General features: G+C 39.5%; 1 protein-coding gene across 1 annotated transcript; it reads right to left on the bottom strand.

The window, feature by feature from the left end:
• Positions 1–3,412: 3,412 nt before the first annotated feature.
• LOC309706984 (protein Wnt-2b-A-like) lies at positions 3,413–13,876 on the bottom strand. Its single transcript, XM_082534046.1, has 5 exons — positions 13,253–13,876; positions 10,188–10,408; positions 9,091–9,368; positions 8,043–8,307; positions 3,413–5,621 (listed from the first exon to the last, which is right to left on the bottom strand). The coding sequence occupies exons 1-5, from the start codon at positions 13,414–13,416 to the stop codon at positions 5,392–5,394; spliced, it is 1,158 nt and encodes a 385-aa protein (XP_082390172.1). The 5' UTR covers positions 13,417–13,876; the 3' UTR covers positions 3,413–5,391.
• Positions 13,877–14,498: the final 622 nt, after the last annotated feature.

Below are 14,498 nucleotides of genomic sequence, written 5' to 3'. Positions count from 1 at the left end.
CCAAACTCTGACTACTTAGACTGCATTCTGTGTTTTACCTTGATCTTAAGTATTTGTCTATTTAAATGTGTGACACACAAAGGATCTTTAGTGTGCAGCTGAAATTTAACAGTATGCTGAAGACAGGAGGATCTGTGAACAACTGTAACTACGCGTGGATGAGTTTGAAAGCAAAACAAAATAAATTAGTCTTTCATTGACCTTTCTGTGCTTTTGTCATATTTCTGATTTGAGTTTGTTGCAAAAGGCCCCAGATTTACCCTGTTCAAGGCAAAGTCGGTGTTTCCTATAAGCAAGCTTTATTTTTTGATGATTTGTTGAAAACGGCTTACAGAGGCACGGCCAATGGCTTAGCTGATCAAATGAGACATAAATGCGGTCCTTTGCACAGCTGATGTCATTTTCCTCCATCTTTTTAAATCTCTAGTGTCTTATTGAAAGACACTTACTCTGGCATCCAGCTACTGCTATATTTAGCCAAGAGCCATTTTGCGCAGCATTATGATTATACTACTCTGCCACCATCAGCAGATGCTTTAATGTGGCATGTTCCTGCTGAACCTTTGATGCCATAATCATACTCCATACACTCGCGCTTAAGTGGTGTGCAGCAGTAATGAATAAGTCTGTTGAGGACTGTTGACTGGACCTCAAGTGTTTGCTCAGAGTGCCAGAGTGTGGTTTCATGCTGCATGTCGAAACTTGAATTGCTCACGGACCTTCGTGGCAGAGCCATTCAAGGTCAAGATGACAGGAAAAATATGTAAGAAAGAAAAAAGGAAAATGCATTTGTGTTGAAACATTTACATTTATGACCACAGTCGGTACGGTTAGTACAAAATTAAAAACTTGAATGAGGGGGGTAAATCCATGTGGAAAACTGTTTAATGAATACATTTATGGTGGTGATGCATGACCTTAGTGCATACCTTAAACAGTTGACCCACTAAATACCCCACTATCAATCTAGTAAGGTCACCGGCATGATAAATGAACAAACTCTTGTGGAGTGGGATCTGTGCCAAGTCCAAGCATGTCCCTGAAGGCTGCATACAGTATGTGTTGGACTGAAGACTCTTGAAAATCTGCTTCTGGGAGTGAAAGAACATACTGCTCACAACAGTTTATGTGTTTTGTCTGTCCATGGGTCTGTTTCACTGTGTTCACATCGACCCTTTCCAAAAAAGCACCAAGTGAAATGTGGTTTTGTAACTTATAAATTCTGACATTATGAGGTGTTTTGCATATTTCATCATGACCACCCAGTGCGTTTATATAAGCAACATGGCACAGCGCTAACAGTTCTATTGGTCCAATATTCTAACGTGTCCATTGCATTTGACATAACCTGTCACTCACGTGTGATAGACTATAACTGATTACAGTATATACTTCATCTGTCACACTTCACACTGGTTTGCTCTGCTGAAAACAACTGTGATCTAGATTTTTATTACATGATTTGACTGTTAGCTCAATCTATCTGATCCTATGTTGCCGCAGTAACTGATATTTATCAGTTTCATCGACTGGCCTTAGTCCTGGCGTTCCATATCAGAATTCAGTTAAAACTGGAAGGGATGTTTCCTGAGGACTTCTTCAGCCAATGTAAGTGCACTGCTGTGTTTCCTAACATACGTATCTTTCAAAATTTCACTTGGACGAATAGCATGTAATCCCGTTCCTTCTTTACCCTTCGGGTTATGTCTCTTTGATTGGCAAAATAAGTAACCACTGACTGTTTTCATGTGTATTGCTATGGTTATTTGCTTAAGAGTAGCGCAGCTTTTTTGCTGTTTGCTAATTATTGGTTGCTGGCGATGCTGAAATTGACATGGCAATGCATGCTGAGGTCTAAAGATAACACTTAAATCAGACTAGTTTAATGTTATTTGCTTTACAAGAGTAAACTTGTCTTATTGCAAACCTGGTTTTGTCACACATATTGAATGTGAATGTCCTCACCCTAAATCTTTACTGCTGCTTATACTCCTCCTGCACCTCTTCAACAATTTATCCATGGCCTGCAGTGTATGATTGGGATGTAAGATGACATTGTTTGCACTGTTTGCATCGTGAATGCTGATTCAGGTTAATGGTGGATTTACTCGTTCCAAAAGATAAATTGTATTTTGTGAGGAAAAAAGTGTCACATGAGCTATAAAATATTCACAGGCTCTTCCTGCTGCAGTAACAGCTGCTGCCCAACTCAAGTTTTCTTGAAAATGGCACTAAAATCTGAAATGTTTGGTTTTTTGCTTGTTACTATAGATTTGGTGGTGAAGTAGATACTTGAAATAAGGCTAAGTGTTTTAAAGAGTCTGTTCCTTGGCCTTTACATGCATACATTTTGATTTATATCTAAATTTTACTCCTTTTACCAGTAACAAATCTGTAAGATATCACTTGGCAAGTAATAAACTATAGCAGCTACAGTCGAGTCCAATTTCATGTCCACATAAAACCCTTAATTACTCCTGATGGGGTCATAAGGGTGATCTTCTTTTCCAAGAACAACACTGAAACTGTTGGGACATTTCATTTAAAAAATAATTTTCATTTCCAAAGCGCTCTACAGTGCAACGGTTTCAGCATGCATGCGTATCAGCATGTTTCTCATATTACTATAGGCAAGTCACAGATGTATATGTGATCGGAGTGCAACGACTTAGACTGGAGTACTTGTCAAGCAAGGCTAAAATAAACATGTTTGGTTTAAAAGTGGCATAGCAATAAATTGTTCTTGAGTCATTACAGTTTGTGAGTACGGATTATGGAATTTCTTTCTTCTGCTTCCCATGAATGTGAAGCATCCATGTGGACCACACTGTCCCCTGAGACCATTTTAGCTCTGAAATGTTGTTAAACCATTTGATATCACTGCGATGGCAGTGAATGCCTGCAATGCCACTCCTTTTATTTTTACAGACTTCAACTGGGTGACCCACACTGGAGGACAAAGTAGCACAGATACTATGACTAATTTGAAGATCAACAATATATTAATAGAAATTTCTTTGTTTATACAGCTTAATAGTTGGTCGATCAAGAAATTACTTAAAAAAAAAACCTAAATAAATTGTTATATTTCAATTTAAAGATATTTTGTGATTCTTTTTATCACGCTATCTAAGACTACCATCAGTCTTGTTATGCTAATAAAAAAATATTTGTCTAACACTGAACAATGAACTTTAAAAAAAAAAAACAAACTGGTCATTTGCATTGTTTTTATCCCGTCCACGCCATAGCTAAGGTAATGATAACTGTAATAGGAGACCAGGGGAATACCTAAAACCCAAATATATACATGTGGGTTATAGGCCCTTAGGCTTAATTGAGAAGATTATTATTACTGTTTTTCTGCCTGGAATTAAAAAAAAGAAAAAGAAAAACATCTGGAAGTTGACATCTTTTAATAGTAGACCGAACAGAACCAAATGAACTCATAATTATGACACTGGCGCTCCATAAATCCAAATCAGTGAAACTCCTGTGGTTACAGATGTAGGATTGAATATAGCATGTTGAAACTTATAAAGAACTTGGGAATTAAAAGTATGAACAGAACAGCACAGGTCCAGGCCTGAGCCCACAATCTGAAACAGTTTTCCTCTTATCTTTCAAAAACAGCTAAATTACTCTTCATTTACATTCAAAACTGGCTTTTTTCTGTTTTTTTTCTTGCTTGCAATTAACTTTTGACTTGGTGTCATTTGCTGTTGTCCAAAGCACTTTATTTTGGCTGTGCCTCTCATTACGTGGAGTTGAAACAATTTGTTGACTCTTAGCATTTCACAGCTTGTTGTCAGATTCATTTAGATCTATAAACTCCTCTGAGGGTTGTGTCTCCAATGGCTTAACACTATGTCTGGCTGCACTGCCAGATGTTAGAAAGCCAAATGCAAGGTCTGTAGCTACTTCAGTGCTCTTTTTGCAATGGCTTGGCTTTGTTTCATGAAATAATTCACTTCTTAAAAACCGGCCAGAGCCAGTGAGTGTGTCCACAAAGAACTGAAAGCACAGTTGCATAAGATTGCATTATAAATATGTTCTGTCACAATATGATGGCTGAACAAATATGCTGTTTTGGCCTTTGTAATAAGGATAAGGCAAATGTTAAACAAAAGCTCTATTTAAGATAAATCAGTCTGGAAACTAATATTGAGTTTTGAAAATATTTGCAGCTCCAGTGACATATCAGGAAGGCCGGTTTAATAGTTTGTATTCATTATAATGCAGTTGTATGACACTGCAATTTACAATTTTGGAGGGTCACTACGTCCAAAATAAAGAAGCTTTGTATTTCTCTTTTTACTGTGCACTTGTCTGCATTAGCATGGCCTATGGAATTTGTTTAAAGTTCACAGTAGTAATGGAAGCAAAAACAAAGAACCGGAGGTAGAAATTACAATTTTTTTCCATGAAGCTGAATGATTTGTTAGATCTGTTACAGTCAAATATTAGCATACTGTACAAGTATCTTTCAAACAACAGACCAAAATTTGTGAGGCTATTTTGATGTGTTGGTGTGTCCACAATCCTTGTATACAAAGTGAGCTGTCACTGTAGATGATAAGTCTTTGCTTGCTCTTCTGTTTGTGGCTCCTTTGACCTTACAATGTGATTACCTGGCTTTAATTAAGAAAGACCTCTTGGAAAGCGCTATATTTATTTAGTGTGATAGCTGCACAAATTAGCAGCAGTGGTTTCGGGTGCACGGTGGGATCAAAAAAGTTTTGGAAGTTTTGGAAAAGCAAAAACCACAGGCTAACACCAGTTTCCAAGTAATCATGTGCAGAGGTCTGCTGTAACATCTGGACCACTCACCCTACCCATTAGATTTGGTTCTAAACAACTTGGATCTTTTTTCATAAAATTAAGTAAAAAATTTAAAGGTCACTGTTTTGCCACTGTGGAGTGTGAGTGCACTAAAAGGGAGTGTTCTAATAGAATGGGAATCAGTCCAGAGGTGTACAAGGCAACCTTGAAGGAGCGATCGGCAGACAAAGTACTACTGTGATTATCTCTTTCATCTCTTATGTGCACACAGTTTTTACATACTATAAAACAAGAAGCAGGCAGTAGCTCATATATCTGCCTCAACCAAGGGTACATTTACAACAGAATATAATATTAAGCCATTTTGCATCAAAGTTTCAAAGTCTGATTCAAAAACGCTCCGCACATTATTTTTTAAAACACTTTTTAAAGCAGCACATGATCAGTAACTGGTTCTAATTTCCAGTTTACTATCACCTAACAAATGTTTGTGAAGTATAAAAGCATCAAAAGCCAGAGGTATTATAGTTAAAAGATCCCAACTAGAATGGAGTCATTAGTGCACAGGCTAATGAGTCAGGTGCACGTTTGATTTGTCCGCTCTCCTTCCTAGGTTACGTCCAGCCAGTCGGGTCGCTTGTGGGGTTTGCAGGTGTGAACGTCCACTACGTTTTCACAGTCTTTGCACTCCACAGCGCAGCACCACTTGAACTTGCACTCACACTTAGTGACACGTTTGACTCGCATGGTGTCGTAGCCACGCCCACAGCACATGACTTCACAGCCATCTATGCCTCTTGAGGACTTGTTGCACACTCTGCCTGCTGTGCCCAAGGAGCCTATAATGAGAATAAAGGACCAGAGATGTTGTTTTGGCATACAAAAAATATTGGTACTGCAACTGACAGGAAAAGGGTTAGTTTATTAGAAGACAGCCATCTGTGCATGCCCTGCCAGACTATTAAAATAAATAGTTATCACTATAAGAAATACAGGTTAGGATGAAAGAAATCAAATGTTTGTTATACGTATGATACTTTTGTTTACATATATTAAACAGCTAATATAAAATTTAACTTAACACAAGCAGTGGATTTCATGACACTTCTGTAATATGTTAAAGTTTTAAAGGTCAGGGACTCTTTTATTTTTTGTTTTAGAAAAAACAATTGATTTGGACTGATAATATGCAGCAGATTCAATTAGATTTAAGGGAACAGAAATACCTGCTGCTGACAGAAATGATGCTGATCAACATGAAACAAAGATGTGTCCTGTAGAGCTACAGAGAGGGGTGATACCTCTGTGTGCTTTCATTATTAAATCACTGATAAGTACAGCTCCTTGATTAGAAGTTGCTTCTTATTTTAAAGTAGGCATAATATAGAACTTTAATTGTGCACATCCAGTAACTATACTGGGTTTCCTGTCTATGCATTCCCTTGGGGAACTGAACGATTTATACCACAAATAAATAGTCTGACTGACCGCTCAAATGTCTTTCCACCATAAGCTACATTCACCTTTTCGCATGTATCCATAGAGCACTTTTTTCAATATACCTAAGTGTTTTATCTCCTGTGCGTTCACACCTAAAACCCATTTAGAATCCCAATTTAACCTAAGAGGCATGTCTCAGTGCTCAGAAGGAAGCTGGGGTAGACACAGATCCACTGCACTGTGCCATCCAACTCAGCTTAATAGCATTTTGAAAATTTTCCATGATTACGTGGATGCCCAGGAGTGAAAGCTGGCAGAAGTTATTATTGGCAATGTTCATGTTGATGCTGAAAACTGAAACTGTTTTGCCAAAGCAAAATATCACTTTCCCTCACTCTTCAGCAGGCTATAAGCTTCCCAACAGAATAGTCTCAGACCTAAATGCAATTGTGTTCATGTACTCAGGTGTAAAATCCAAGCCTAAGATCAGGTGCCAGGTCCATTAACAAAGCATCCCAGAAGTCTAGAGAACAAAGGATAAGAGGAGATCTTCCCCTCAGGCTCTAGGGAGTGGAGCTTAATGCTGACCAAAGGAAAGATTTGAAAAATAAGCCTGCATGTATCCTTAGGCTGTGAATTCCTATACAATGAAGATTAGTGGTGAGGAGGGTCATCGGCTACTTTTTAAGATCACCTTTTAACAAGGAAAGGCAGCTTTTCCTTTGAGCAAACACACCTTCATTGCATCTCAGTTGTCAAAGTGCGGCCAAGCTAACCGCAGGTAGGAGTGACAGAATCTGTTAAGTTAGAACCAACGTGTCCCCTGCACATGCCATCGTCCCTAACATATTAACAGTGAGTTAGCAAAGTTCTTCACGCTCTACTGAAGGAGCTGGACTTTAGGAAAAAGATGAGCCTAACAAGGCAAAGCAAACATTAGGTATTAAAGGAGATGTTAAAGGTCAAATCACTGAACTTTAAGCTGTGAAGGAATGCAAGCCTGCAGTCAATGAGTCTCTGATTCTCATAGATTTTGTTAAGCAGTCGGTCCTATTTGCCCCGTCCCATAACAACATACTCATGATTTTAAATTAAATAATAATAACAGTATTTTACACAAAAATGATTAAACTGTTTAAGCACAACTTCAAAAGGACTTCACTGAATCTCAGAATGTGAGTTGCTGATGTTTTCCACAAACACAACATATCAATATGCTACTCCTCAGAAGTTAAAAGGACCCTCCTTAAGGCAATTTCTTTACTGTAATAATAAATGATTGTCATAATAATATTACTCTTGTGTAACAGTGGCACTTTACTAAAGTTTGACATGTTAAAAACAGAATTAGCAGGTTAGCACAAGCAAGTTATTTAAGAATTATCAGCATTGGCCAATAATAATAATAAAAACCCTTCTTTTAAACTTCACTAGTCTCACTAGTGGCACATATCACCTGCCTAAACGTTGTTTTCCCAAAGACAGTGGCCTCCTTCAGCAGGACAGTGTTTCCCACTACACTACAAAAGCTGCTGGTGTTGGAAAAAAGCTCAGGGTGTTGACCAGGCCTCCAGACACCACAGTGTAATCGAACATTTGTTGAATATGCTGGGAAGAGTAGATCCACGGAAACCCCCACCTGCTGCAATTGCAGGACCCAAATGATCTGCTGCCAACATGCTGGTGCCAAATACCAATGAACACCCTCAGAGATCTCTTGTCCATCCCTCAACTAGTCAAAGCTGTTCTGACTGAGGACTGTGGATGTACACAATATAAAGCAAGGGGTTTTATTTTTGTAGCTTATTTGTGTGTCTCACCTGCTGCACGGTCCATGAGACAGTAATCTGGAGAGTTCTCAACAAAGACTAACTCATTCTTGGTGCTTCCCTTAAAGTCCTTGTCAGCCACAATAAATCCTGTCCCATCTTGGTTCATGGTTACCTCGACGGCTGTGTTGTACTTCTTGCGAAGATAGTCTCCAGTTCGCCTGAAGTCAGACATAGCCAGCCAACAGGTTCTGAGAGAACAGGAACCACTGACCCCGTGACACTTGCACTCCAGCTTCATAAAGCGCTTCACTGCCTGGAGCAGAGATCAAAGGTGACACAGTGTCAAGCCAACAATGTTGTACAAGAGAAGATGTAGGTGTAATAAGCTCTCCTAGCATAACGGTTAGCTACATATTCTTAATGTAACAGCTTTTACGTCATTATCCTTCAGAGACGTCTTTACTGAAAAAGCCATGTCAATAACTTGAACAGTGCAGAATTTAATGCTATGGGACCCTCATATGCAGTTATCATATTAATATGCATTATGCTGGATCATCAATAGATGCTGGGATAATGCGGAATATTCTCAATAAACAGATTCTTAGTCTTAAGAGATTTACTTCCTAGTCAAGTAAGTCAACTAGCCTAGTAGTTGAAGACATCTTTAGGCAAAAAAGAATTTCTAATGATTTTAAGAGTCGATGTTTATTATGACCAACTTTAAGCTTGGAGAGACCAATCTATGACTCACAGAAGACGGATGAGTTGAAGGGCCATGTGTATCTCTCAGGTTTTGTGACACGTCTTTTTTTGGTTTTTATTTCTACTTTTTTTTTTTCTTCATTGGGTCTTTGTTAAGCTATCTCTTGTGTGCAGACACAAAAAGGGTTCATCGCTTGAGTTGGGTGCCTTTTTATGTTTGAATAAATTTGTAGGTCAATGTTACGTTTAACAAAAACAACAATAAAAGCGTCCCCTGAAAATGTTCCTGAAAAGCCTGTTGTTTTCATTGTTACTTCCTAAATATGTCTAAATTTACAATTCCATTAAGAGATAAAGCTTAAACATTAATATAAAAAACGTTTCCACTGACCATCCGACCGCATCGGTTGTTGTGCAGATTCATCAGGGCTCGAGCATCTTTCACCATCCTCTCACGGGCGTCGACGAAAGCTTTGGCAAATTTTATGCCATAGTTGATGTTGTCGCTGCATCCGCCCCAGTCAAAATTGCCTTTGTCGTCACTGTCTTGCCCTCGTTTTTGACTGTCACAGGTGCAGATCTTCATTTCCCCCTGACTGCAGGCCCTGGTAATGGCGTAGACCACTCCTGCTGAAGAGATGGCGTACACAAATGCTGCCTCTCTGCTGCCTGGATAGACGGGGAAGGGAGCGTTGCAATTGCAATCATTTAAAGAAGTAACTTACGACTGTTGGTAAAGAGAGACCTAATGTTGCCTATATCTGACATGTGACATTATTCAAAAGTTGTCATAGCACTTGTTTTTCTCAGCTGTTCTTCTAGTGCCCAGAGCCATGTGTTATTGGTGAGTAAAGCAGTCATCTCTCTGCAAATTCTACAAGGTAGGCATACCAAGATCAGTCCATCTATGGTGGATGGTCCAGACAGTGGTAGCAGCATGTCAGCTATAACATTAGACCAGCCGACTCTCCTTTCACCTATTAATTTGCACAGATGGCAGCTTTCTAAGTCATTGAGCAGTGTTTTCATTTTAGATGAGAGGAGATTTTGGAGGTTATTTGGTCTGGCTGTCCCACCCTCCTCCTGTTCTCATTCCTGCTCACGCAATGAAGCAGAACACAGGCGAGATGTCAGGGAGTAAAGCTTTGTCTGGCTGCCAGAAACATCTACCCAAATATTTACATCTCCTATTACTGTTTATACATCACCAGTGTGGATCTCTCAATCTGCTACTTGTTTTCAGAGAACATCCACTTTCCCAATGTTCCTTCATTCCTGAGAAGGTAAAAAACCCACAACAATTTCTCTTTCTGTTTGCATTCCGGGGTAAAGTTGATTTAATAAGACACCTATTAATTCCCTGCTTATCTGATAACAGAGGAGACATTTATGAGGATGATTAACTTGAGTGTCACTGATATAAACAACCACTGTCACGCACAAAGAACCACACAGATAGAAGCCTTAGCCATGTATGTTCAGACTCACTTCGGAGCATCACCCTGCCAAAAACAGTGTGGTCCCGGTCCAGCGTGCTGCAGTTCCAGCGGTGGTGTCTGAACTGATGTTGGCACTCTTTGATCCACTCTTTGGCTCCCTCGCTGATGGACTGCATCAGGTCTGGGTGCCGCTGGCAGAGCTGCCGTTGCTTGTTCACAAGACCGGGAATGTTGTCGCATATCACCCGCGCACCCAGAGCTCCGATGTACCTGCGCACAGATCCATCGAACACAGTGTTGGTAAATTCAAGGACAATTCCACTGAAAGCGCACTCTGTGGTAGTGCACCTGCAGCTGTCACTAGACTGTGTGCCAGGATTTCTTTTTCCAGTGAGTTTACTTTCAAATTTGCCTTCCTGTTTTCATCGAGACAAAAACAGAAAAAATTGTGTAGCTAGCTGAGCTAGCTGATTTGCAAGAGGTTAAGGTCCAATCTGATTTTCAAGAAATATACAAATAGTGGAAATAGTACAAATAACAGAGACGTATGTTTGCTGCATTTAGGGTAATGGGGTGAAGCCCACCCTACATGGCCTTTGGTGTGCCACTTGTTTTAAATGCCAACACATGTAAGCTGTCAGCGTGAAATCTGGTCTGACTACATCTTCAAACAATTCACATTTCTAATCAAATGTGTAAAAAATTGGGAAATTGGGAACTCTGAGTGAAGAAGATTCCAGTGTTTACCAGATATAGAGGGTCCCCCAAAAAATCTTTGGGTTATATTATGGGTAACCAACATTTAAGAGCTCATTAAATTCTATGGACTCAAAGGAGCCTGCTACTGATCACTGCTGCTTTCATGTTAAAAAAAGCCCTTTAACTATCAGACATCTGTACTCAGTGCTCCTTCTTTGTAATCACAGGGTTCTCAAGTGCAGCCTGCAGTCTAGGAGCAACCCCTGAGCAACATTTAATTCAGTTGCCATTCAGTGAGGTACAGCAGTATGGTAGAAAATATTCATTATATATTTAAAAAAAAATGTTTTAATATTCCCAAATGTGGCTAGTGTAAAAATAGGAAAGGCTCTCCCACTAATGGAAAATTTTAAACTAGCAAAAGAAATAGATAAAAAAGAAAAGAAAACAATTACCAGCATAAATTTAACAAACTGACAAATTTAAAAGATTAAACAGCCAGGTGCTCCTAGCAGGTGTGGTCTGAAGCATTCAGGTTTGTGTTAACACAATGTCATGTGCAATACTCAAAGAAATTACAGATAAATAAATAATAATAAAGCAAGTAAATTATGGCTTGTTTGGAAAAGTTGCCAGGAGAAAGGCTCTTCTCTAAAAAGACAAGGCAGCATGTCTTAGTTTTGCAAAGTTGTATCTAAGCAAACCACGAGACTGCCCCAGGACAAAAGCAGTTCTTTGGTTTGTTTTATGGAACATTAAACATCAAGTAAGCTATAGTAAAGCTGCTAAGTGGATTGTATTGCCTTCAGACAAAGAGAGGACAAACTGTTTTTCTTTTTCTGTCTTCTGTGCCAGTTAACTTTACTATTACTACTTTTCTCCCCGTGTAAAATGTTTTTCGATGAATCTAAATTATTGATACTGTTCCTACTTTTCTTCACATTCATCCCCATTGTCTTCTTAAGACTCAGATATTCAGGATGTTGAAGAGATTATTACATTCCTCTCGTTCAGTGAAATGCATTTGCTTCCTGCTTTCTTCAAATAATCCCCAACTTTGTAACAACTCTTAAGAAGGGTGATCACATGCTGATTGCATTGTGACTCTGGGGGTTCTCTTATCAACAGGACATGGCCGTCATCTACAGTACAAATGAGCACTCCCCCCCCCCCCCCCAGTCCATCTATAAGCCTACACGCTCTATTCTCCATCCGGATATCATTATAGTCCCTAATCGCAGCCGCATTTGTGTTGCCTGGCCACTGAGACAGAAACAGATATAGCAGGTAGTTTCCACTCCTCTTATGGCTGTCCCAGTCCCATTCTAGATGCAACTATCTGCCTGAGCAGTATAGCAGAACAGAAGCACTGCTTGTGTTTACTGTGTGTTGTACAAACCAGCTGTGCCAAAGGACCCCTGACTCTCCAAGAGGACACACACAGAAGAAGAGAGAAGTGCAGCAAGGCGCACAGTGCTTATATAAATTATTACAATAGTTAAAAATAGGCCTAAACAATTCAAAGGAAGATTTTTTAAAAAAAGCAGGAATCAATTACGTTTTTCTTTGGAATTTCTCAACGATTTATTCACAGTTTACTCTGAATTTGCCTGAAAGGGAAACTCAAGAGCAAATTGGATGATATGTGCTTTCGGCTCTCTTGGGAAATTACCAGACATAGCATTATTTACAATGGGTGCGTTTTAGCTTTAAATAAATTCATAAATTAGATCTTAACTGTTATGAAGTGTAGGGTAAGATCTTAAAATGGGGGGTTTCCCTTGGCTAGTTAAATGTAAAGTCATTTAATAGGTTTTCTGTTAAGTGTCACCTGAAATATGAGAACAACAATGTCAGGTGAGAGAGACTGGGGGTGGGGGGTCTCCAGCATGTTTTAGGTCTTGAAAACCTCAAGAGAAATCATCAAGGGGCATTTATTCATGCACCAACGCCTGCACCTGCCGTGTACTCTGGGCAAAATAGATGGATAGGGGAGACGCCCCCTTCCCCCCCACACCCAAACACACACATCAACATCATTAATTTTCATGAACTTTGGATACACAGCCTGCTCTTTTCGTTTATGGATGTGGATGTTCATGTGAGCAAAGTAGATCTTTTACTAGAAAATCTGAGAAGTAAGCAGGTGTAAATTACATATAAACAGACGGATTTCTCATCTTTAAATCTGTAACAGCTCCAAGGACAAGGATACATAGGGTTAAACAATAAAATCCACTGTAAGATAACTTTTTCAACTGCAAACTTAATTAATTAAAACTAATCGTTATCTATATTTTCTGGGTGAAATTTTGCCCTTGTTGTCGTTGTTGTAAGTCGTACTTTATATTCGATTGGTATGTGACACCAACCAATCGGACGAACCATCAAATTCCTCTCAGTGGTGAAACTTACCACCACGATGAATCCACTATCGGTGTGAATATGAGCAGGAGCAAAATAAAGATGAAGTATATTTTAGAGATGGGTTTGGAGTGATGGTGGTTTCCTGCCCCATTTCTGATCCTCATTGCTTTCTCCGACAAGCCCGTAGATGTCATCATGTTTCTTCTTTTCATGTAGTGGCTGTGCAATAAGGCGTGAAAGTCCTTGACGCCTGCGCGTCCTCCATCATCTGGTGGAAATAAAAGTTAGGAAAGAGGAAAAGTGCTTTTGAGACCCCTCAGTTATTCGCTGTCATAATGCAGCCTTGATTTTCTAGCATTACATCCATAAGCTTTGGACATTGCACTTAAGTGAGCGGGATGAGTCCTTCGTTTCAGACAATCTTGCGTAGATTCACGTCTTCTCCTCAGCTGTTGCGCTCCGAATCTGGCTTCACTAAATCTGTGAGAAGTTGCAAACTATAAAATCCAATGCCGATGATCAGTTTCGTAACTGATAAAAGCCACTCGAATCAGATCCTGACATAGGAAAAGTGTCTGCGTGGATGGGACAGGCGCTGCTCACCTTTCATCCCACTTGCCGATAATGAAGATGCGCACCGAAACGCTGCGCTTTCCTCTTCAGTGCGTCAGCTGTCTGCGCCTCCCCTCCCTCCCTTCTCACCACACCAATGCCCTTTGTCAAAAAATTACAGAGACCGGTATGCAGATCTGCAGACAGAAGGAAAGGAGGTTCTGCCTGACTTCTCCCGGCAAATCAATTAATCCACTCTTTAATTTACACCTGCATCACAGTTCGTTAGCTCATTTAATTAAAAGGTCGGTAAGAAGGTTGTCTCTGTTTTCTCTTTCTGTCATATGAGAGAAAGTTTAGTTTGGAAAAATCAGATCTCAGTAATGATGCAAGTGTGTAAGCGTTTACACATGATCAGAAATACATAATCCTTCCCAGGGCTCATTGCATCTGCTCCTCTAATGTAACTGGTCTCATCTTTTTTAAGATTTTAGGTTGTGTGGTCCCTGGCAAAGGAACACATGTTTAAACAGATTTACAATCGCTGACATGCAGAAGTTTCAGTCCAAAATTAAACTTGTCATTAAGTGGCCAGTTTGTTTATTACGTTCAGCAAAACTCTTTGCAAATCTGGCTTTACAGTAAATATAACCTTTAACAGCATCTATAGAACAGAGGAGAGAGTTCCCCAAATAGAGAATCCAATAGATGCATGCAAAGGTATGAACTCATAAGGTAAAAG

Source organism: Aulonocara stuartgranti (assembly GCF_965226115.1).
Source record: "Aulonocara stuartgranti genome assembly, chromosome: 5".
Taxonomy (NCBI): domain Eukaryota; kingdom Metazoa; phylum Chordata; class Actinopteri; order Cichliformes; family Cichlidae; genus Aulonocara; species Aulonocara stuartgranti.
Note: the sequence above shows the minus strand (reverse complement) of the source record. Positions and strands in the feature narration are given on the sequence as shown.

What these genes read in the sequence shown, in the direction of transcription:
- LOC309706984 (XM_082534046.1), bottom strand. Translation starts at nt 13,416, where the DNA reads ATGAAAAGAAGAAACATGATGACATCTACGGGCTTGTCGGAGAAAGCA. An exon ending in ATAGTGGATTCATCGTGGTG is followed by an intron (nt 10,409 to 13,252) that starts GTAAGTTTCACC and finishes ATCTGTGCGCAG; the next exon opens with GTACATCGGAGCTCTGGGTG. An exon ending in ACAACCGATGCGGTCGGATG is followed by an intron (nt 8,308 to 9,090) that starts GTCAGTGGAAAC and finishes TCTCTGCTCCAG; the next exon opens with GCAGTGAAGCGCTTTATGAA.